Source organism: Ovis canadensis, chromosome 19 (assembly GCF_042477335.2).
Source record: "Ovis canadensis isolate MfBH-ARS-UI-01 breed Bighorn chromosome 19, ARS-UI_OviCan_v2, whole genome shotgun sequence".
NCBI classification, from domain to species: domain Eukaryota; kingdom Metazoa; phylum Chordata; class Mammalia; order Artiodactyla; family Bovidae; genus Ovis; species Ovis canadensis.
In genome coordinates, this window is record NC_091263.1 from 67353701 (window position 1) to 67378141 (window position 24441).

The 24441-nt window shown below is 43.2% G+C and overlaps 1 protein-coding gene across 1 annotated transcript; it reads left to right on the plus strand.

Annotated features, from left to right (window-relative positions):
* The first annotated feature begins 1507 nt into the window (after positions 1–1507).
* On the plus strand, positions 1508–23136 carry LOC138424831 (putative serine protease 46). The gene is made up of 5 exons (XM_069562250.1): positions 1508–1589; positions 4443–4620; positions 4801–5057; positions 5819–5982; positions 22720–23136. The coding sequence occupies exons 1-5, from the start codon at positions 1508–1510 to the stop codon at positions 22972–22974; spliced, it is 936 nt and encodes a 311-aa protein (XP_069418351.1). The 3' UTR covers positions 22975–23136.
* The last annotated feature ends 1305 nt before the right edge of the window (positions 23137–24441 follow it).

Below are 24441 nucleotides of genomic sequence, written 5' to 3' on the forward strand. Positions count from 1 at the left end.
CCCTGGAGGAGGAAATGGCAACCCACTCTAGTAGTCTTGCCTGGAGAATCCCATGGACAGAGGAACCTTGTGGGCTACAGTCCATGGGGTCGCAAGAGTCTGACATGACTGAGTGACTTTCACTTCAGTGATCATCCTCTTGATTTTTGTACCATGTATTCCCTGCTGGCTCCGTGGTAAAGAACCTGCCTGCCAAAACAGGAAACATAAGAGATGTGGGTTCAATCCCTGGGTCGGGAAGATCCGCTGGAGGAGGGCATGGCAGCCCAGTCTAGTGTTTTTGCCCAGAGAATCCCATGCACAGAGGAGCCTGGTGGGTCCCAAAGAGTCAGACACCACTGAAGTTACTTAGCAATCCCTAAAAATAGTTTGTGCTACCTGTTTTTGAACTTCATGTGATATGTACGTTTTGGTGTTTGGCTTCTTTCAGCAATATGCTTTGTGAGATTTACCATGTTGCTGTTCTCATTGCTCTTGAGTATCCTGTGCATTCATCCTGCCTTTGATGACAGCTGGTGGGTTTCTAGTTGGGGCTACACTCAACAGCGCCACTGTCAACAGTCTCATCTGTCTTTCCTGCTGCTTACACGCGTGCTATTTCCAGGGCGCACTACAAGTAACGGACCCGCAGGTTGTGAGTTAGGCACATTTTCTGCTTTACTAAATGATCCCAGAGTTTTTCACAGTGCTGGTCCCAGTCCATCTCCTGTAGCAGTATAACGACAGCAATCTCATTACTCCACGTTCTTGACAACACTAACAACAGGGTGGAGCAAGAGTGAGCCATCCTCCTGTATAGTATGAGGAGCATGGGATTCTTGGGGTGGGACTTCAATGGAGTGATGAGGAGGGGGCCCAAGATGTCACTTACTCTGCTGATTCTTGAAGACCCAGGCTTGCAAACTGCTTCCTCTCAGGCATTCACCTTCCAGGCCCCAGACAGCTCACCTCCCTCCACCCATGAGCTGTTCTCTTAAAAGTACAGAGAAAAAGTGTGGGAAAAAGGAAAACTCAAGTTTCAGCTCAATCAGTCTCAGCAGGAACTAGCCATCCCCTTGTTAGAGCCTCAGTTTCCATACCTCCAGAGAAGCCATGAGAAGGGCTTTGAGGCTCTTGAACTGGGTACTGGGGATGCCTCGCAGGCCAGGGAGTCGGCACTGTCACAAGCCGGATACCTGCACTACCACAGACTCAGTGTTAGGCATACAGGGGCACTGTCAAGGCCAAGGCTGAGCCCAGGAGGTACTGTCATGGGCCAGACACCAGGTGCTGTCACAGGCCTTGGGCTTGGCAACAGGTGCACCATACCAGAGAGCTGTCTGGCAACAGCATCACATCACAACACTGGCAGGTCATGACCCAGACCACACTGTCTCCTTAGCTTCCTGATTCTGCCCCACTTCCTGCTATATAAACAAACCATGAGTTCTAGAATTCTCACACAGTGAAGATGCCCTGCCCCCAAGTCCCATTATGAGAACCAGTGAGAGCTGTTCCCTTGCTTGCTATGGCCTGTGGGCAGGGAGCTCTTCAGGGCCTCACATCTCCATTTTCTTCTGCCAGGGCTGACAGTCACCTCTATGTTGAAGGTAGGGCTTTGGGAACATGAGAGAGAGGCAGGAGGACTCTGCTTGGGTACCCATGTCAGCCGTCCTCATGCCTGAAGGGCCTCCATTTGTTCTTGATGGGCACCTCCTCACCAGACTGCGTGGTGTGCCAAGCGTGGGGACCCAGACAGTGTCAAGGCAGTTCCTGTGTGCAGGTGACCATGGACATGAGGAAAGAGCCTTATTAACGAATAATCTGTGGAATGGGTGAGCTCGTTAGGGACGCACAGTCTCAGAGAAGCAGGACTTGTGCTGAGGGCAGTGTGGTGTGTAGGTGGCCGCTCAGGCACAGAGGGATCATTCACATGCTTACGTCTCAGCAGCCCAGGAGGTGGGCCATTTCACCGTGGGAACCTGCGGCCCGGAGAACTAAATGCTTATGGAGCCAGGATTCAATACCGATTTTCAATAGACTCTTTGGGGGTAAAAATTTTGGACCCCATGTGGCAAAGTCTGGGATCCCACCCTAACTGACCACATGTAATATTGTGGTGGCAGCCCTGGTTCAGATTACCTGCCAGCTGCCCATTCTGCCCCTTGGCAGAAAATATGCTGGCATGGCATCTGTTGGTAGGGATGTGTCCCCCAACTTAGGGACTTTGTCCTTTTCCCTTACTGTGTGACTTGCCTTCCCAGACCACTTCCTTAAGTGAGGGACTGAATGAATGAGTGCCGTCCTGCTCTCTGCTGTCCTCAGGCATCTGTGGCGTTTGGGGCTGGTGAGGCTGTGCACTGCTCCTCGTTGCTGATGGCTGTGCCTGTGATGATGTGGGGGTGAGGAGCTGCGACCTTGTACGGATGGAGGTCATGAGCCAAGACAGGTGTCTCCATCACCATGTGTGAGTGCAGGTGGTGAGATCAGAATACAGCTTGTGAGTGGGAGTGCTTGGACTCTGGAACTCCGAGAAGGGGTGGATGTGATCTGCAGTGGTCTCTTGGAGCCACTAAGTGTCCCCTGTGTGTGGAATAATGTCACTGTGCCTTTGAGAAGATCGATCTGCAACATCTCATGCCCCCAAATTAATCCATCCTGGTTCCCTAAAGATTCAGCTGCTGTACTTGGTGCTGGCCTCTCCAAGCTGAATCCTGCAAATCTTGCATAAGCTTTTGGGGGAAGAGATCAGAGTCAGTGTCGTCCTGGAGGTGAGTTCTGAAGAGTGCTATTTTCTGAAACGGAAGAACTCACTACAGTGTGGAGCACAGAAGCAAAGCCCAACCCTTCCTCCTAGAGCTGTCAGTTCCTTCCTTGCCCCTCACTGGCCCCAATGGCAGGAGTGGGAGGAGAAGGGGCTGCATTGAACTAGATATGAGATTTAGATTTTCAAGTGGTGAAGTTCATTCTGTGGGACCCTGGCTCTCCAGGGCCTTAGCCTTGTGAGAAAGGAAAGGGCAAGAATTTGGAAGCCATCTCTTTCCTCCCAAAGTCTCCATTGGGGTAGGCTGTAATCTGAAACAAGGTAGCCATAAACCAACCACAGTATATGAGAAAGGCTGGAAAATATAGCCACCCCACCTCGGAGCAGACAGAAAATAGGACAGCAAGCCGTTGGCCAGAGACATGGGCAAGAATGGAGCAATGAGAGGGCAAGGTAGACAAAACTCCATGGAGATGTCGGGGCCTGTGTGGGTGCCTGTGGATCCCTGTAGGGAGCCACTGGTTGAGGGTAAAGGTGACCAGCCTCAGGTGTGGCAAGGAAGCCAGCCACGCACATCTGATAGCAGTACCAAGAGCCCTTGGACATGGTGGAACAAGACCAGACATCAGTGGTTTGGGACTCTCTGAGGGATTGCTGTGAGGCATGGCCCAGTAGATGTTTCTGCTAGTGTATGGGTTGCAATAGATTATTAGGCTGGTCTGTTTGTTGTTGTATCCTCTCCACCACCACCATAATTCACCTCCTGCCCCTTCCCCCCATTCCTAGGCAAGGACAAGCTTTGCTTGCTGCTGCTGAGTCCCTGAAGCTCTGGGTGGCACTGCACACTGAACTGCTTAGGGAAGCACTTGCTGGAACCACGTCTGCTTGAGACAGTGTAAACACATGTCCAAGTCTGCATGTAATGAGGAGGTCTCTGACCTCCCTGTGACGGCTTCTAGACCAGTCCAAACTTGATAGCAGGTTATACACTGATAAAAAAACCTTTTTGTCTTTAATCTCAGTCTCCAACCTTTGCTGTAGAATTTCTCCTTTTCCTGTCCTCAATGATGTTGAGTTATTAAATACTAGTCCAGGAAGGTCCAGTTCAAAATCTCAGTCTCATAGCCAGTTCAATGCAGCCCTGTCTCCACCCACTCATGCTGTTGGGGCCAGTGAGGGGCAAGGAGGGAACTGACAAGCATCTTTACTCATTTCCTGTTATAGTCACAGAGAGCACACCTCCAGGGCTGGTGGTCCATGGAGGCAAGCCCTGGAGTTGTACAATGTGACATGACTGCCCGTTGCTTTCTGGCTACAACTGACTAGCAGCCCTGCTCATTGTGCCCCATCACTTAGTGCTTGACTGACTCTCATCCCTCTGATGATTCTCTTTTCCCTTTCACTCCCCTAACCTTTTGCTTGTGTTAACAAGGGAGAAGGGATGACTCCTGGGCTGTTGGATCGGAACAAGCCCTGGAGAGGTTGTCTGGTCCCCATTGTTTGGAGGCTCTCTTTTTAGCATGGGGCTCCTGCTGCCTCTGGGCCTTTGGTTGCCAGTTTGGGGGTGGTGAGAAAAGTCCCTCCCCACGTGTGCAGGTGGCAGTGGCTGCTTGTGGCGGCTGGAAGTCTGAGGGCTGCCCCTTGCTGCCCGAGAGTCTGCATGAGGCTGGCATGGCTCCCTCTCTACCTTTTTCCTAAGGGTCCTGGTCCCGGGGTTGTGGTCAGACTAACATCTCCTGCAAGAATGTGAACGGAAATCTAGTGGAGGTAGGCAAGTGGCCGTGGCAGGTGAGCATCCTGTTCCTGGGCATCAACGTCTGCAGCGGCTCCCTCATCCACCGCCAGTGGGTCCTTACAGCTGCACACTGCTTACAGAGGTCAGTCAGGGTGGCCAGCGGTCTCTGGGACTCTGCTTTTTGGCCTGGGAGGCCCCGCTGAATCTGGTAATCCGGGAGTAGGGGCCTGGCCGGGTAGCCCTGTGCTCAACTTGTGTCTCTCTACCTGTTCCATGTTTGACCTCACTGCTGGTGATCTGCCTCCTACCCGTGACCCTGCAGATCCAAGGACCCCTTGTCATACTCCGTGAAAATGGGAGTTCAGAGCCTCTCAGAAAATGGTACCGAACGTCCAGTCGCTCGCATCATGATTCATGAGGATTTCACTAACCTCTCCCAGGATCTTGCCCTCCTGAAGCTCAGGGACCCTGTCTCCTGGTCCCCACTCATCCAGCCTGTCTGTCTACCTAACCCCAAACTCAAGCCATCTTTTGGATCCCTGTGCTGGATGATCGGGTGGGGAAAAGTGGATATTCATGGTAAGTGAAAGCAGGCTGAGGTCTCAAGACACCTGCCTCTTCAGAACATAGCTCCACCAGGGGCTCCTCCATCCCATTCCTTTATTCACTCCATCAGCAAACATTTCCTGAACACCTAAATGTGCCGCACATTATCCTGAACTCTGTTGGTGGGAGAATATATACAGCACCCTGATGTAAAAGACACCCATGATGTCCATGGATCTCAGTTCCCAAAGTTAAGCTAAATCCAATGTCAAACTCTCACCTTGCAGCCTGGAAGGAAATTAACTTTGTTACTGGGATTCCCTGTCTGCAGGTGGCACAGGGGCCATGGTCTCAGGGGCTACCTAGACATTGGGTAGCCATTTACAACACTTGTTGCCTTGAGCACCAAGACTTCCTGTCCCATGTTGATGTCACTCTGAGGTCCTAGAATTGAGGAGCCTTTGTGGGGTGCTGCCTTCCAAGGGGTGGCTCTGTCTAGGCTTTAGGATCTTGCCACCTTGGCAGGTAGCAATGGAGCAGTGCTCAGGCACTCATGCTCATGAAACCTGAATCCTTGGCTTCATTCTGTGCCTGGATGTTGTTCTGAGCCCCTCAGGAGACTTTTGCTTAGACTTTTTAATGCGCTTGGGCATTTTCAAAAGTCAGACTGCAGAGTGGAGCCTTTGTGAATCACTATCCTAGGAAATGGCCCTGCCTCCCACTTTATGAATCTGGATAGCTCCCAGATGGAGATGAGCTGAAGAGATAGTGAGGCAGGATCTCTCTCTCTCCAGTGAACCCACAGTCCCCCTACAGCCTTCAGGAGGTGGCTGTCAAGATCATAAATAATGATATCTGCAATCAACAGTACAAGTTCCTCTTCTTGACAAACCAGAAGAAGTTACTTGGGAATGACATGATTTGTGCCACCTCACATTTGGGCATGGACACCTGTCAGGTGAGCAGTGTCTAGACCTGGGCAAGAAGGTGACTTTTAGGGGTCGTGCATTCTTTCTCACATGGCACTGGGGGATTAAAAATCGCCTTTCCCTGGGCTTCAGTTTTCCCACTCTGTAAAAATAGGGATGAAAATACTTTTCCCTCCTCTCCCCAGTTATAGTTAATAATGGCAGTACTTACAGGGAACTGATGGGTGATAGGCTGTGCGTACTTTCATCTTTAATAGTCATTGCCAAATTGCTTTCCAAAGTGATTGTATTAATCTATATTCTCACAGCAGTGTTTGAAAATTTCATTGCTCTATATCCTTGCCAACTTTTGGCATTGGTCAGACTAACATGTTTTCCATTCTGAGAATGAGAACTAGAGACCTAGTATCCTATGGTGGTTGCATGTACATGTTCTAGTTACTAGTGTACTTGTGCGTCCTTTCATGTGTTTATTCACCATTCATGATTCTTCTTCTGTGAGTCACTTGTTCAGATATTTTATAAATTTTCTGTTGCTTGCCGTTTTCTCTGTATTATATTTTTATATTTTGGATACTGACTTTAGGTTCATTATATATATTGCAAATATTTTCTTTTTGAAATCATTTTATATATACTGTCTTTGCTGAACAGCAATTTAGATTTTTTAAAATATTTTTTTGAAGTATAGTTGATTACAGTGTTGTGTTAGCAATTTAGGTTTTATTTCAGTCAAACATATATCCATATTTTCCCCTTTTGGCCTTTGCTTATTTAAGAAATCCTTCATTTTCCTGAGGTTATAAAGACATTTTCCTATGTTTTCTTTTTCCTAAAAGTTTGGAAATTTTAGTTTCTACATTTAGGTCTTGAATCATGTGCATTCATTTCGTGAATAGTGAACGTTAGAGGTCTATTTTTCTTTATCTCTGTGTATGGACTACCAGTTTTTCCCAGTGGCATTCAGTGAAAAAACCATTTCCTCTACAGGGTTGTCACCACTAATCTCATAAATCACATTTCTGTATACATAGAGGATAATTTCTTGAATTGGACATCTTAACTTTTTTTCATCTTTAATACAAGTGTTTCTTTTGTTTTTTTAAAATTGAAGTATAGTTGATTTATTGTGTTAGTTTCAGGTATATAGCATAGCGATTCAGTGTTTTTGCAGATTATATTCTATTATAGGTTATTACATGATAATGAGTATAATTTCTGTCCTGTACAATATATGCTTATTGCTTATCTGTTTTATATCTATTGAATAGTAGTTTGTATCTGTTGATCCCACACCCCTAATTTGTCCCTCCCTGCATCCCTTCTCCCTTTGGTAACCACAAGACTGTTTTCTGTGTCAGCGACTGTGTTTCTGTTTTGTGTATACATTCACTTGTATTCTTTTTTAGATTCCACATGTAAGTGATATCATATAGTATTTGCCTTTATCTGACTTATTTCACTAAGTGTAATGTTCTCTGGGTTCATCCACATTGCAAGTGGCATTATTTCATTCTGTTTTTATTGACTGAGTTATATTCCATTGTGTGTGTGTGGGTATCATATCTCCTTAAGCCAGTTGTCTGCTGATGGGCACTTGGGTTGCTTCCATGCTGTTAAAGTGCTGCACTCAATATGCCAGCAAATTTGGAAAACTGAGCAGTGGCCACAGGACTGGAAAAGGTCAGTTTTCTTTCCAATCCCAAAGGAAGGCAATGCCAAAGAATGCTCAAACTACCACACAATTGCACATCCTAACAAGATCATGCTCAAAATCCTCCAAGCTAGGCTTTAACAGTATGTAAACTGAGAACTTCCAGATGTACAAGCTGGATTTAGAAAAGGTAGAGGAACCAGAGATCAAACTGTCAACATCTGTTGGATCATAGAAAAAGCAAGAGAATTCAAGAAAAACATCTACTTCTGTTTCATTGACTACACTAAAGCCTTTGTGTGGATCACAACAAATTAGGGAATTCTTAAAGAGATAGGAATACCAGACAAACTTACCTGCTTCCTGAGAAACCTGTATGCAGGTCAAGAAGCAATAGTTAGAACTGAACATGGAACAATAGACTGGTTCAAAATTGGGAAAGGTGTGTGTCAAAGCTGTATATTGTCACCCTGTTATTTAACTTACATGTGGAGTACATCATGTGAAATGCTGGGCTGGATGAAGCATAAGCTGGAATCAACATTACCAGGAGAAATATCAATAACCTCAGGTATGCAGATGACACCACCCTTATGGCAGAAAGTGGAAGAGGAACTAAAGAGCCTCTTGATGAAGGTGAAAGAGGAGAGTGAAAGTGAAAGTCACTCACTTATGTCTGACTCTTTGTGACTCTGTGAACTATACAGTCCATGGAATTTTCTAGGCCAGAATACTAGAGTAGGTAGCCTTTCCTTTCTCCAGGGGATCCTCCCAACCCAGTGACTGAACCCAGGTCTCCTGCATTGCAGTCAGATTCTTTACCAGCTGAGCCACAAGGGACGCCTAAGAATACTGTAGTGGGTGGCCTATCCCTTCTCTAGCGGATCTTCCTCACCCAGGAATCCAACCAGGGTCTCCTGCATTGAGGTCGGATTCTTTACCAACTGAGTTATCAGGGAAGCCTGGAGAGTGAAAAAGCTGGCTTAAAACTCAACATTCAAACAACTAAGGTCATGGTATCCGGTCACATCACTTCATGGCTAATAGATGGGGAAACAGTGGAAGCAGTGGCAGACTTTATTTTCTTGGGCTCCAAAATCACTGCAGATAGTGACTGCAGCCATAAAATTAAAAGACTCTCGCTCCTTGGAAGAGATGCTATGAGAAACCTAGACAGCATATTAAAAAGCAGAGACATTACTTTGCTGACAAAGTTCTCCTAGTCAAAGCTATGGTTTTTCCAGTAGTCATGTATGGATGTGAGAGTTGGATCATAAAGAAGGCTGAGCACCGACGAACTGATGCTTTCAAACTGTGGTGTTGGAGAAGACTCTTGAGGGACCCGTGGACTGCAAGGAGATCAAACCAGTCAATCCTAAAAAATATCAACCCTGAATATTCATTGGAAGGACTGATACTGAAACTGAAATTCCAATACTTTGGCCACCTGATGTGAAGAGTCAATTCATTGGAAAAGACCCTGATACTGGGAAAGATAGAAGGCAGGAAAAGGGGATGACAGAGGATGAGATGGTTGGATGGTGTCACCAACTCAATGGACATGAGTTTGAGTAAACTCTGGGAGATAGTGAAAGACAGGCAAGCCTGGCATGCTGCAGTCCACGGGGTCTCAAAGAATTAGATACAACTGAGCAACTGAACAACAACATATTAAATCTGTAGACTGAGTAGTATGGCCATTTTAATAATAATTTTGAAATCCTAGAGCACAGATTATCTTTGCATTTCTTTCAGTCATCTTCAGGTTACTTCATCAATGTTTTATAGTTCTCAGTGTATAGGTCTTTCATCTCCTTAGTTAAGATTATTCCTAGGGTGTTTTTTACATGATTTTGAACAGGATGGTTTTTTAATTTTCTCTTTCAGATATTTCACTAGGGTACAAAAATGCAACAAATTTTTGTATTAATCTTGGATCTTTAAAACTTACTGAATTCATTTATTCTAATAGTTTTGGATGGAAACTTTAGGGTTCTTAATATAGAGTATCATGTCAACTGCAAATGTGACAATTTTATCTCTCCCCTTTCAATTTGCATATATTTTATTTCTTTTTCTTGTCTGATTGCTATGGATAGGGCTTCCAGTACTATATTAAATAACAGTGACAAAAAAAAAAAAAAAAACAGTGACATGAATGGCATCCTTGTCTTCTTCCTGTGAATTCAGGAGGAAGGCTTTCAGCTTTTCACCATTGAATATTATGTTGGCCCTGATTTTGTCATAAATGACCTTTATCATGTTGAGATATGTTTCCTCTATACCCACTTTGATGAGGGTTTTTATTATGAATGGATACTGAATTTTATTGAAGTATTTCTTGGCATCGACTGAGATGATCATGTGGGTTTTCTTTCATTTTGTTAGTATGGTGTATCACATTGATTGATCTGTGTATGTTAAACCATCCTTGTGACCCTGGAGTAAACCCAATTTGATCATGGTGTATGATCTTTTTAATGTATTGTTGGATTCAGTTTGCTAATATTTTATTAAGGATTTGTGCATCTATATTCATAAAAGATGTTGGCCTGTAATTTTCTTTTCTGATCTTTATCTAGTTTTGATATTAGGGTAATGGTGGCCTCATAGAATGAATTTGGGAGTATCCAAATTCACTCTTTAGTTTTTTGGAATAGTTGGAGAAGGATAGGTATAAATATTTTTTTTCTGTGTTTGATAGAATTCCTTAGTGAAGCTGTTCAGACCTGAACCTCCAGGGAAGTCCCTAAAAATAAACTGATTCTCTTTTTTTTGCCTCATGTGGGATCTTAGTTCCAGGACCAGGGATTGAACCCATGCCCCTCAGTGGAAGCACAGAGTCTTAACCACTGGACAGATCTGAACTTTTGTTTGCAGGCCATGTTTTTGTTTGTTTATTTTACAGAATCTGTTTCACTTGTAAAGATTGTGATTAGTCTATTCAAATTGTCTGTTTCTTTTTGACTCAGTCTTGGCAAGCTATATGTTTCTAGAAATTTGTCCAGTTATGTCCATTTCTTCTGTATTGTCCAATTTGTTGACATTTAAGTGTTTATAGTATTTTCTTATGATTTTTGTATATCTATGATATTGATTGTTATTTCTTTTCTTTCTTTCTTATTTTGTTTATTTGGGTCCTCTTTTCTTTTTGATGAGCCTGGCTAAATGTTTATCAAATTTTGTTAATCTTTTCAAAAGAAACAGCCCTTGGTTTCATCCTTCTTTTCTATTTTTTAAAATCTCTGTTTTACTTATTTCATCTCTGGTCTTTATGATTTCCTTCCTTCTGCCAACTTTGGAATTTCTTTGTTCTTTTTCTAATTCCTTTAGGTGGTAGGTTAGGTTGTTTATTTGAAATTTTTCTTTTTTTTTTTTGCCTTGAGGAAGGCCTGTATCACTATAAACTTCTCTCAGAATGGTTTTGTCTTTGATATCATCATTGACTCATTGATTTTTAGTAGCATGTTGTTTAGTCTCCATATATTTGTTTTCCAGTTTTTCTGTAGTTTTATATTGTTGTTTCTGTAGTTTATATTTCTAGTTTTATATTGTTGTGGTCAGAAAGATGCTTGATATAATTTCTATCCTATTGAATTTGTTGAGGCTGGTTTTGTGACCTAGTATGTGAAATAACCTGGAGAACATTCCATGCTCACTTGAAAAGAGTGTGTATTCTATTTTTTTTTTTTTAATGTTGTGTCCTGTAGATATCAAGTAGAACTGATCTTTGGTGTCACTTAGGAACTCTGTTGCCTTATTGATTTTCTTTCTGAATGATCTGTCCTTTGAGATCAGTAGGGTGTTAAAGTCTCCTACTGCTTCTGCATTATTGCCAGTTTCTCCCTTTATGTCTGTTAGTATTTGCTTTGTATTTAATTGCTCCTTTATTAAGTGTGTGTGTTAACAAGTGTAATATCCTCTTCTTGTAGTGACCCCTTTATCCTTATATAATGTGCTTCTTTGTCTTTTATTATGGCCTTTGTTTTAGAGTCTGTTTTGTCTCATATGAGTATTGCTACCCCCACCTTTTATCATTTCCATTTGCATGAATTCCATTTTCTATCCCCTCGCTTTCAGTCTGCATATGTCTTTTGCTCTGAACTGAGTCTCTTGTAAGCAGTGTAATGAAGGGTCTCATTTTGTTTTTTTTTTTTGGTATCCAGTAAGTCACTCTATGTCTTTTGATCAGAGGATTTAGTCCATTGACGTTTAAAGTTTTTATTGGCAGGTATGTACTTATCGCTATTTTATTCCTTGCTTTCCAGTGTGTTTGTAGTTCTCACTTGTTTCTTTCTTCTTCCTTTTGCTTTTCCAATGTGGCTTCATAATTTTCTTTAATAGCATGCTTGAGGTCTTTTCTATTTGGTTTTTGTGTATACACAGCCTATAATAAGTATGCTTTTGATTTGTGGTTACCATGGAATTTATATATGTTGATCCATAATTATATCTAGTTGCTTTAAAAAGAAGCCATTCAAGTTCAAATACATTCTAAAAGATCTACTTATTTACTCCCCTCCTCCAGATTTTGTGTTTTTGATGTCATATTTTACATCTTCATGCTTGCCCCTTTACTGTTTATTGTGGTGATAGCTTATGGTGAATGGTGTCAGATTCATGATCTCTGAAGATAAAAAATAGCTTTGGGACCAGGGACCAGGCATGATCACTCAAGAGCTTTTGCAGAGCAGAGAATTACTGAAGTGAAAAAGGGACAGAGAAATCTTCTGACATAGACTTCAGAAGGGGAATGGAAAGTGCCCCCATCCCTATTCTTAGCAAGGAAATTATATATATTTTAATTGGTTATTACAATAAATTAAATAATGTCTCAAGGTTGTAAAGATCTTACTAGACCCACTCCCATAATATACATTTTAAGATAACAGGATTAGTCAGAAGGTTTTCAGGAAAGAGAAACACGTCCTCAAGCAGGATACATTATTGTTATATAATCCTTACTAAGGAATGTAGAAAAAAAAGTTTGTCCTTTCCTTCTCCTTGAGAGCCTCAGACCCCTTTCTGCTCCTTGGGGACCCTGGACTTTTTAATCAACCTGCCTAGGAATTGACTGTCTCAGTAGTTATAGGTGCTTTTATAGTTTTTTGTTTGTTTTTTATTCTACGTTTTGAATTATTTAAGTGATCGTCAATGCTTACTATATAGATTGCCTTTCCTATTGGGATTTTCCTTTCCCTATAGATTGTTTCTTTTCCATTTAGAGAAGATGCTCAACATTTCTTTTAGAGTGGTTTAGTGTAACTGAATTCTTTCAGTGTTGCTTGTCTGAGAAATTTTTTTCTCTCTATTTCTGTTCTAAATTATAATGTTGTTGGGTAGAGTATCCTAGGTTTCAGGTCCTTCCCTTTTCATGAATTTGAGGATATTATGCCACTTCTTTCTGGTCTGCAAAGCTTTTGCAGAGAAAGCAGCTGATAGCTTTAAGGGGGTTCCCTTGTACATGACTCTGTTTTTCTCTTGCTGCCTTTAGGATTCTCTCTTTAACTTTTGCCATTTAAAATATTTATTTATTTATGGCTGTGTTGGTTATTTGTTGCTGCAAGTAGGGGCTAGTAATTGTGATGCAAAGGCTTCTTATTGTGATGACTGCTCTTGTTGCAGAGTGTGGGCTCTAGGGGGGGTAGGCTTCAGTAGTTGTGGTGCACAGGCTTAGTTGCCCCACTACATGTGGAACCTTCCCAGACTAGGGGTCCAACCCATGTCCTCTGTGTTGCAAGGTGGATTTTTAACCACTGGACCACCAGGGAAGCCCTGATTTTTGCCATTTTAGCTATAGTATGTATTGGTGTGGGAATGTTTTGATTCACTTTGTTTGGGACCCTATGTGCTTTCTGTACCTGGATATGTTTTCTCCTTTAGGCTTAGGAAGTTTTTAGCCATAATTTCTTCAAATACATTTTCTTTTTGTAAAAGTTATTTATTTGACTGTGTTATTTATTTGACTGTTAATATTTAACTTTTATTTATAAAAGTTATTTATTCTTTGTTAACGCACGGGCTTTCATTCGTTGCAGCGAGTGGGGGCTCTTCTTCATTGTGGTGTTCGGGCTTCCTATCGCGGTGGCTTCTCTTTTTGCGGAGCATGGGCTCTAGGCACACAGGCTTTAGTAGTTGTGGGGCATGGGTTCAGCAGTTGTGGCTCAGGGGCTCAGGTGATCCACGGCATGTGGGATCTTCCGGGACCAGGGATTGAACTCATGTCCTCTGCACTGGCAGGCAGAATCCCAATCACTGGACCACCAGGGAAGTTCCTTCAAATACATTCTCAATCCCCTTCCCTCTCTTCTCCTTCTGGAATTCCTATTATGCATACGTTGGCACCTTTATATTATGCCCATAGATCTCATATTTTGCTTTATTTCTTTACTTTTTGTTTTTCACTTGTCTCTCTGCTGTTCAGATTTGGTGATTTCCATTATTCTATCTTCCAGATCTCTTGTGTATTCTTCTTTGTTATTTTGTTGGCTATTCATTGCCTCTAGAGTGCCTTTTATCTCAGAAATTGATTTATCTATTTCTGATTGGGCCCTCTTTGTAGTTCTGCTTTCTTGTTAAAATCATCTATGTTTATCCTGATATTCTTTCTTAATTCACTTAGCATTTTTATTACCAACTTAAAAACCATTTATTTATTTGGTTGCACTAGGTCTTAGCTGTGGCACGGGCAATTGTCAGTCTCCATTTCAACATGTGGTATCTTTAGTTGGGGCATGAGAACTCTTACTTGCAGCACATGGGGTCTAGTTCCTTGATCAGGAATTGAACCCAGGCCCCCTGCATTGGGCACGCAGAGTCTTAGCCACTGGACCACCAAGGAAGTCCCTATTACCAACTTTTTGAACTCAGTGTCTGGTAGACTGATTATCTGCTTCATTATTTGTTCTACAAAGGGGTTTTCTTTTGTTCTTTCAGCTGGGAGTAAGTTTCTTTCTTTTAATTTTACTTAACTTTCTCTGTCTCTATGAATCTAGGTGAAACACAGTTGTCTGCTGTGGTCTTCAAGGGGTGGTGTTTTTATGTGGAAGTGTCCCTTCATAGACTGTGTGTGCCCAGTGTCTTTGGTGTGAGGGCTGGATTTGATGTAGATGCCAGCCAAGTCTTTCCTCATGGTGTGCTGGCCACTATCACCTTGACAGAAGGTGTGGCTGCTGTTAGAGGAGCTAGAGACTGTGCAGGGTATGAGCTGGGACTTCCTCTCTGCTCCCTCTGTGTGGCCGCCCTGTCAGGGGTGGAGTTTGCTCCCACATTGCTGGGAAACCCTGAGGTCGAATCCAGGCTAATTCTGTTCCCTTTAAGTATGTGTTTTTCTTCTCCCTACACTGGGGCTTTTGCCCCGCAGGAGGGGAATGCTGGAGTAGATGGGGCTTGTGTGCTCACACAGGGCTGTTGCGCTGCCAGTGTAGGCTTCGGGGGCTCCGCTCACACGTAGCCCAAGACTGAGTCTTTCCCCTGCTTGGTTGTCTCACTTCCGGTGCTGTGTTGTGGTGCGGAATGGGAGTGGGGATGGTGGTGTTGGTTGCAAGGGTTCAAGTGGCTGTACTGCCACCAGAGGCCCAGGCTGTCTCTGTGGTGCTGTTTGAGTAAGTGCCAACCATGGCCACTGTCCCCACATTTGGACCCCACCCCAGACCCCTGTGCCGCCTCTGCCTTGCTAGGCTGAGTCTTTTCTCAGGACCCAGCTGCCCTCCATTCTGTGCCAAGGTGTGGCATCACGCGAGTGGGGTTTAAGTTTAAGGCAGTAAGGCAGCAGTCATTAGGCAGACGTCTCTCTAGCTTGTTATTAAGCTAGCACTGGCACACTCCTCGTGCGTGGCATCTAGGTTTCTCCAGCCTATCTGTCCCAGTGATTCTCCCAGCAGCCAAGGGCGCTTGTCTCCTCCATGTAGGACCCCAGGACTGGGATGGCCAGTCTATGGCTTGACTTGCTCACCGCTCAAGGTGAGGTTTTACTGGGCAGTCTTTCTTCTCCTCTTAGACCCCTTCCAGGGGCGCAGGTCCTGACCCGATGCTTTTCTTCCTGTCACACTTGGTTACATGGGGATCCTTCTTGCAGCCTTGGTTGTCCAGGAGTTCTGCCAGTTCCAGATGTATCTTTTTTAGATTCTTTTCCTGTATGGACCATTACAGAGTATTGAGTAGAGCTCCCTGCACTATACAGTAGGTCCTCATTAGTTATCTACTGAGAAATTTGACTTAAAATCAAGTCTAGCTTTGCGCTTATTGTGTGGATGTGTATATTCTGATTTCTAAACTGAGATATTTATATGATAGTGTAATCACAGTGATTATGATTACAATAATCACAGTGAGCAAACATTCTGATTCTTCCCAGTTTTTACTCAGGATCAAGGGACAAAGGGGGTTCAAATGAAGATGTTTATTGTGTTCAGTGTACCATTTACACTTTTCCCTGTCCTTTGCCCATGTTTTTCTATTAAACTACTTTTCTTTTTATTGATTTGTAAGAACTGTAGATATTATATGCTGTGGGTAATTACTGGTAAGGAACATCATGTCTTTTTCAACTTAATTTTAGTGGCTTATAAAATATGTGTATATACACACACATACTTATGGATAGAGAAGATAAGACAAATATGGTTAAACATTAAATCAGTGGGTCTGAGTAAAAATATTATACTCATAACTGTTTTTAAGTCTTTTTTTTGTTAATTAATTAATTTGACTGTTGGTTCCCCTGGGCCTTAGTTGCTGTGCTCGGGCTTGCTCTAGATGCGGCGAGTAGGAGCTGCTCTTTGTTGCGGTGGAGCGCTGGTTCCTTGCTGCGGTGGCTCCTCTCGTGGAGCACAGGCTCTAGGCTCGGGCTTTAACAGTTGTGGCGCACGGGCTTAGCTGGTCTGGACCTGTGGAATCTTCCTAGACCAGGGATCAAACTCATGTCCCCGTCATTGGCAGGCGGATTCCTATCTACTGCACCACCAGGGAAGTCTTGGAAGTCTTAAATTACTTCAAAATCAAAAGGTTTTTTTTTTTTTTTAATCTTTGGAAACAGGAAGTTTTAACCCTTTGTGAAGTGCTTTACAATTTCACCCTACTTGTTCATGGTTTACCTTCTTTGGGTATGGATTTGTTCTCATAGAGTTAATTACAATTTCCGTATGTTCACATTTATCATTATTTCTCTTAGTGATTGCAGTTTTTGTGCTGTGCTTAGAAATCTTTCCCACCCTAAGATTTTTAAAATTCTTTGCTCATATATGTCCTTAATTATTTTCTTTAAATATTTTAATTTTGATTCATCTGGAAGGGTGGGAGAAGAAACCAGTTAGGTCAACAATTTTTACTGAATACTTTTTTGGGGCAATGAATTAGAAATGCCCTCTTTATTATATTATACATTTCCACCTTATTTTGTGTATTTCTGCCCTTTGCAGTCTCATTCCTATGCCGCCACCACTGTTTTAAAATTATTACAGCTCTACAGTTCCTTTTTGTGTGTAGTAAGGCAAGTCCTCCTTTATTATTCTTATTTTAAAGAATTTACCTGGCTATTCTCCCATGTTCATTCGAATTGAACAATCTCTGTCTCAAGGTACTTCCTAATTTCTTCTTTGATTTCATTATTGACTCACTGGTGTTTTAGTAGCATGTTGTATAGCCTCCATATGTTCTTTTGTCCCCATTTTCTCTTGAACAGTCTTAGTATAATATAAAAGGAAAATCATGTGGTGATTTTGGTGAAATTAATAGATTGATTTGGGAAAATAGACCCTATTTTGCTTCATTTCTTTGTGTCCCTAGAGCAGCAGTTTATACAGCTTTCTCCATATAGTTATTGCATGACCGCTTCTTAAGTTTATTCCTAGGTTTTTACGTCACATCTCTGTCATGAGCAGTTTTTTTTTTCAGTGTATTTTCTGTTTGTATTATATCAATATATTGATTTTTGTGTGTATTTACTTTATAATAAGCAAGCTTCCTAGGTATAGTGGATTCTCTTTAATTTTGTAGGCCCAGAAACATATCATGTGCAAACAGTGATAAATTTGTCTCCTACTTTTCAATATTATGCCTATTTCTTTTTCTACTTTTTTGCAATGTCAAAAATCATATTCCAGAACAATCCCTCTGTCTTCCGTGAGACACTGTGCTATCTTGTTTTAGTTATATGTCTTATAAACAATATAAGGCTCAGTGCCTTATACTTTCCAACACATTAGGGAGGCTTTTCTTTAACCCATTTATCAAGAAGAATATTTCTTTTTATACCCCTCACTTTATGTACTGGTTTGATTCTTTTTCCACTCCACTTTTTCCCTCTAGTTGTTTAGAAGCTGTTGTGTTTCAGGGTCATTCTGCTGTTGGTCACCTGATAGTTTCCACACATGTATTTAACACCCAGGGTTAATCAACGTCTACAGCTTCCTCAGAAGAACAAGAACCTTCCTTCCTTTTGACTTGCCCTACTTCCATCCACCAGACTCATTTTGTTGAAAACACCTAGGAGTTCAGCTCACTGAACCCTTTTATTATATCCCAAGAGTGTTTGCTGACTCTCTTGGGCTTTCCAAGTCTATGCCCATGTAAGCTGTGATTAGTGATGATTTTGCCTCTTTCGTTTTCATGATTTTTACTTTTTCCATTATTCTGGGTACTGTCCCTGAAAGCAGCCTGGAATTGTGGCTCTGCTTTTTCTTGTTGCTGACCTTCTTGGACGTGTTTCCCACACTTCATTCCGAAGCATCTTGCTAAGATGGCATAGCATCTGTGGAGGAGAGAGCAAGTGCTTTCTGTTTCGCTGTGGCATTTTTATTTCAGGAACGCACGCTAAACTTCATAAAACGTGTTTTCTGCAGCTATCAAGATGACTCTATACTCTTCAGCATGCTAAGCTGGTTCTGTGAACAGATCCCTCGTGTCCATCTACCCTGCCTGCTAGGATCAGCCCTCCCTGGTCATAGTGTACTTTGGTTTCATTCATCTGTTGTGTTCAGATTTATAACCTCCTTTTTTAGGATATGTTTAATTTCTTTCTTCATCCAACAGACCACCCTGTACTGGGCCCTGGGCCAGACACAGGATGGTGGCGGTGCGCAGCCCGGGAAAGGGGCGGCCAGGGAGCAGCAGCGTGAGGCGCCATACGCGCAGTCAGCATTGTGTTTTGTTTACCTCCAGGGAGGCTGGGCTGCATTTAAGGTGTGTTGAGAAAGTCACTCCCCTTGTTAGATTATAGAGTCACAACTATGCTCCACTTGAAAGTACAGTCTATGTTCTAGAACATTTGCAATGACATAAATTATCTGCTCCTTGAACGCTAGAAAGAAGTTGCCTGTAAAACCACATAGACCTGTTCTCATTTGAAGGGGTAGTTCTTGAGCAGTATTTTATGTTATTTTGTCCATAGTTATTGGCTTATGATATGTATTTTCTTAGGAATTATTCACTTCATCTAGAATTTAAATCCATAAAGAGAAAGTTAGAAATAGTCTTCAGATCCTAGAAAGTGTATTTTCCCTGGATCTGATTTTAATCTCTTCTACTTACACCACAAAATATTTGCATTTTCTTCCTCTTTCAGTTTTCCTTGGTAGGACTTAAAAGGTGTTTATATATTTTGTTGTTTTTTAAGAAAAAGTGATTGATTTTATTTCTCAAGTCTATGATTTTTTTTGCTTTCTAATGCATGACATCTCCTTTTTGCCTTTATTAATTCCATTTTAAGTGTCTTCAACTGAATGTGCAGTGATAAATAATTGACAATAATTTATTTTCATTCCCTCCTGTTTGATGTTAAAAGTATTTAGACTAAGACTATTCTGTGTGCAATTTTGGCCCACATCCCATGGGCTTTGCAATATATGGTATTCTTATTTTTCTGCATTCCAACTGTAGATTTTAATTCTGTTTTTATTTTAGCACTTTTGAAAGTTAATTTTTTTCCCTCTGAGGGGGGTGTTTCACATTTTTTTATTGGGTTCTGGCTTTATTTCACTGTAATAAGAGAATATCCACATAGGATCCTTCTTTTGCCCTCCAATTTTCTCTCTCTTTTTCTCTGACTTTTCTTTAACTCTAGATTCCCAGAGTCCCATTAACCATATCTCTCAGGTAAGGGTCCTCACACTATCATTACTAGCTTAATTATCACTGGCTTGATTTTCCCCTTCATCTTCCATTTTCTCTCCCCACATAAGGCCCCTACTGAAATGTGTTTGCTGCTGCTGCTGCTGCTAAGTCGCTTCAGTCATGTCCAACTCTGTGTGACCCCACAGACAGCAGCCCACTAGGCTTCTCTGTCCCTGGGATTCTCCAGGCAAGAATACTGGAGTGGGTTGCCATTTCCTTCTCCAATGCATGAAAGTAAAAAGTGAAAGTGAAGTTGCTCAGTCGTGCCTGACTCTTAGAGACCCCATGGACTGCAGCCTACCAGGCTCCTCCGTCCATGGGATTTTCCAGGCAAGAGTACTGGAGTGGTTGCCATTGCCTTCTCTGAAATGTGTTTAGTAATGTCTTTAAAGATGTTTGTATCTTTGAAAAATGTGTAGCGTGATATATGGGTATTTTAATTTACATAACTGATGTTGTTCTACATTCCCCTCCTATATTTGTTTGTTGAGGAATCTCAATTTGTTAGAGAACCCACATTAGTTTTATTCTTTTGAGTCATTTTCCCCATGTGCCGTATGTCAAACCTTTCTCTCGTTTCCATTTTGGGAGGAGCCCATAATTTTCAGTTACTTTCAGTTAGTAAATGCCTTGTCCTATTATAAGCCTCAATTTAAAAATCAGTTTGATTTAAACTTCACCAAGCCCGCTCTACCTCCCTGGAGTTTTGTTATGGTGGGGTCCAAATTAATTTTTCTCTGTCAATTTCCCTACACCTACAACAGAGACCTCCTTTCGACAGACATGACACTTTCTGGAGCATGTGCCAGGTTTCCTCACTTGCAGGCATCTGGCTGGCTCTCCATTGCCCCCGTGGTCTATTTTTCTATTGCTATGCTAGTGCCATAGTTTGTATAGTTATAGCTTTGAAATATATCTAACTCTGGCTAGATATATCTCCAGTCCCCAGCCTCTCCAGTTTGCTCTTTTTTTTTTCTCAAACTTGTCATAGAATTCATGGCCTTTATCCTTTAATATTAGTTCTAAAATCAGATTGTCAAGGTCCTGAAAAAATACTGGTAGCATTTTACTTGGAATTGCTTGAATGTTAGAGGTCAATGCAAGAACTGACATTGTCACAATATTTTGACTGTTTTACTCTCTAATGAATAGAGGTAAAAGATATTTATAAAATGTGTCTGGAGAACAAAGAATAACAGTCAATACCCATACCTTCACCACCACGCCTACAAAATAGCGCATCACCAGAAACTTTGAGGCTCTCATGTGATGATTTCCGAATATCAGACTCTGAAGGCTCTGATGCTGCTTTTGGTTTTTTCTGCTGGCTGGCGTTTGCTCTTGGTGTCTCAACTTCCCTGTGTGCGGGGTGATGTTTTAAGAGTGATGACATGCTCTTTAGAGTGTTCTTCACGGGAGTTTGCTGAAGCATGGCTTGAAAAGTGAGGTCCTTCAGACAGAATCTATATTTGCTTCTGCCAGGTACCAGGGCATAAAGCCAACCAAGAACCACTTTAAATGATGTTCTTGGCTCAATTTTTTTAATCACCCAGACAGTGTGAATTTGAATTACAAGTTCACATGAGGGCAGGTGTTCCCAGTTTATCCTCACGCAGAAGGTGTGGTCCTTTTTGGCAGGAATAACTTTTTGCAGGAGGTTTCCTCTTGGGCTCCCCATCTTGAGCAGGCTCTGAGCATTTTGTCTTTTGCACCCATGAATGAGGCTGTGAAAACCAAAGCTCAGTTTCACTGGGTTTGGTCCATGGCCTTGGGGCAAAAAGTCATCTTCTGGGCTTTGCTGTCAGCTCTCTGGGTTTCAGCCCTCCCTTGGGTTTTGCATTCTGGGGAGTCTATTTTCTTGCCAGCTCACCCATGCATTTAAAATGATAATTAAAAAAACTCACATGTTATCTTCAGCAAGTGGGATAGGGGATCTAGCCTTCCATGCTGCAGGAAGCCAGATGCTGAGAATTGACAGTTTTACATTGTTTTAAATTGCCTCACCTAAGAACAATAGTATATCTGTATATTAATGTAGGCCTTCCTTTATCTTATTAAGTATGATTCTGTTATTTTTCCTTACATATCTTATGCACTCTTCATTAGATTATGTCTTATAAATCTTGGTTTGCTGCTGCCGCGGCTGCTAAGTCACTTCAGTTGTGTCTGACTCTGTGCGACCCCATAGACAGCAGCCCACTGGGCTCCCCTGTCCCTGGGATTCTCCAGGCAAGAATACTGGAGTGGGTTGCCATTTTCTTCTCCAATGCATGAAAGTGAAAAGTGAAAGTGAAGTCGCTCAGTTGCGTCCGACTCTTAGCGACCCCGTGGACTGTAGCCTACCAGGCTCCTCCGTCCATGAGATTCTCCAGGCAAGAATACTGGAGTGGGTTGCCATTTCCTTCTCCAAATCTTGGTTTACATTACATTAAAATATATATGTATACATATAGGGAGGGAGGGAGAGCATGGGATATTTTTCTGATTTATAAAACTTTTCAGCAATATTAAAAAGTATAGGATAGTTTAAAAAATCATAAAGCCATCATCAGCAGAAATAAAAGCTGTTACCTTTTGATGTTTGCTGTTGTAAACATTATTCTTACATTTGCCTCTGCTTTTCATGAAAAGAGGGGGAACAGATTTGCATTTCAAATAGTTCATTATGCCAGCAGGATGGTAGGATAGGAGAAAGTCAAGGGTAACACCTTGGAGGCCCACCACAATTTAGAGAGAGGGCAGAGGAGGGGACCAGGGAGTTATGGTCAGAGGGTTAGCAGGGGAGTAAAGAGAGGCCAGTGTGATCCTGAGCTCAGGCCCCAGAACAGCGCTTCCATGTCACAGGGCAGGCTCCTAGCTATGCCTCATTATCAGGGACAGCACGGGCCTAATACAGCTCGTGTTAAGAACATGGCCTGGGAAGGTGCAAGTTTATTTGTCCAGGACCTGCAAGGAGGCCCTCCTGCTGCCTCTCTTATGCCGCCCTTACTCCCCTCCACAGAGTAACTCTGGCAATTCCCTGGTCTGCCAAATGGACAACACCTGGATTCAGATGGGGGTGGTGAGCTGGAGCTTTAGCTGCAACCGGCGCCACTTCCCGGGTATCTACACCAGCACCTCCTACTTCACTGACTGGATGAAGAAGCAGATCGGTGACGTGAAGTTCGTCAGCAGGGCCGGGCCTGCCTGCCTTAGCCCGGTCTTCCTCACTAGTTCCATCCTGCTGATCTCCTTGGGCTGCCTGTGGCTCCCGTGAATGATGTTTCCTGGGCGTCCCTCCTGGATGCAGCTGCTTCCTCCCCTCTGTCTGTCTTGGAGACTGGAGGAGCATAGGACAGCAGGGCAAGTCCATGGGGGAGGGTTCCAGAGCCACTGTTTTTTCAATTGTTCAATGAAGATGCTCTTGAACTTTGTGTAACCGAAGCCATCCTCCTTTTTCTTGACTCTGGCCAGAGCCTCCCCACCGCCAAGAGGCTTGGCTGTCTTCTCAAGGGGAGCCTCCCTGATAGCCTTCCTTGTACTTGCACTCATCCTGTTATCCTCTCTGGGCTACCCTCTTCTACCAATATGAAGCTGGGCTCTGTGATCCCCACTCTCTGCTTAGTAATCCCAGCACTCCAGCAGTCCCCAGGTCCCCATGGCCATGCCCTGGGTCTCTGACTACAGTTTCCCCTCAGTTCCTTACTATGAGGGTTGTCTTCTTTCCAGGAAACTCAAAATGACCAGACCTGCACTTGTGGATTCTGTTCCAGAACTTGTGGGCCTCTCCTAAGCCCTCATATCACCCTAAGAGTCTACAGAGCTTGACCAGTTCCTCCTCCCTCCCTGGCAGGAATGAGTGATGATGGGGGGCAGGGAGGGGCAAGGCAGAGTGCCTGCTTAGGTGACGGTGGGGGGTGACTGCACCCTAAGCTCCTGAGCTGCCTTAGTGACATCTGTCATACTCTGGAGAGGAAGAACAGGCCCAAGCTAGCCAGGCTGAGAGGGCAGAGCCCTACCACTTCTGTGGGGGGTAGCATGGGAGCCCATCAGGCCTGGTGGGCCTCAGGTTCACAGTGGCCGCTATCCTTGCCCTTGGGCTCCACAGCATAGTAGGTGTGGTTTGCTGGAGACTGGAGTACTTAATGGCCAGCCCTATTGTCTGTCCCAAGAGAGCAGGCCTTGGCAAAAGTTAAATTGTTCTAGTCTGATTTAACTTTCACCTTTTATTGGGCCAGAATTTCCCAACAGCTTTGAATGAAAACTCATAGGATTTCCTCAGACTACCTTTTAACTGTATTATCCATCTGTGTCACTGAGCCATCAAAACGCTCCCCGACTTCCAGTGTACCAGGAAGAGCCCACTGGTTACCATCACTCTTTTACTGTCTGTGGAAACCTCACCTGTGCCATCTTTCTAAGCGGATGGATCTGTAAGGGAGGGGCATTTGCTGAATGGAAGTTGAGGGTGGGGGGTGGGGAACAATGCTTAAAACTATGCACTCTTGAAAAATCGTTATTGAAAACATTTCAATCTGCTTAATTTCAGTACCCTGGGGCAAGGCCCCACTGTAGTTACCAGACTGGAGGGCAGATGGGACTGCTTGCAACTCCCGGATGCCAGCCCCAGGGGTTGGGCCTTCATCTCACCTGGTAGGGATGGAAGTGGGCTGCCAGAGAAGGAGGTGCAGAAACTGGCCGAGGTGAGGTTAAGGGACTCCAGGAAACTGCTTGGCCAGACCGC

Coding starts and splice junctions, on each gene's coding strand:
- LOC138424831 (XM_069562250.1), top strand. CDS start 1,508: ATGGCCTGTGGGCAGGGAGCTCTTCAGGGCCTCACATCTCCATTTTCT. Junction 1,590..4,442: donor CAGTCACCTCTATGTTGAAG/GTAGGGCTTTGG, acceptor CTTTTTCCTAAG/GGTCCTGGTCCCGGGGTTGT. Junction 5,983..22,719: donor TGGGCATGGACACCTGTCAG/GTGAGCAGTGTC, acceptor TCCCCTCCACAG/AGTAACTCTGGCAATTCCCT.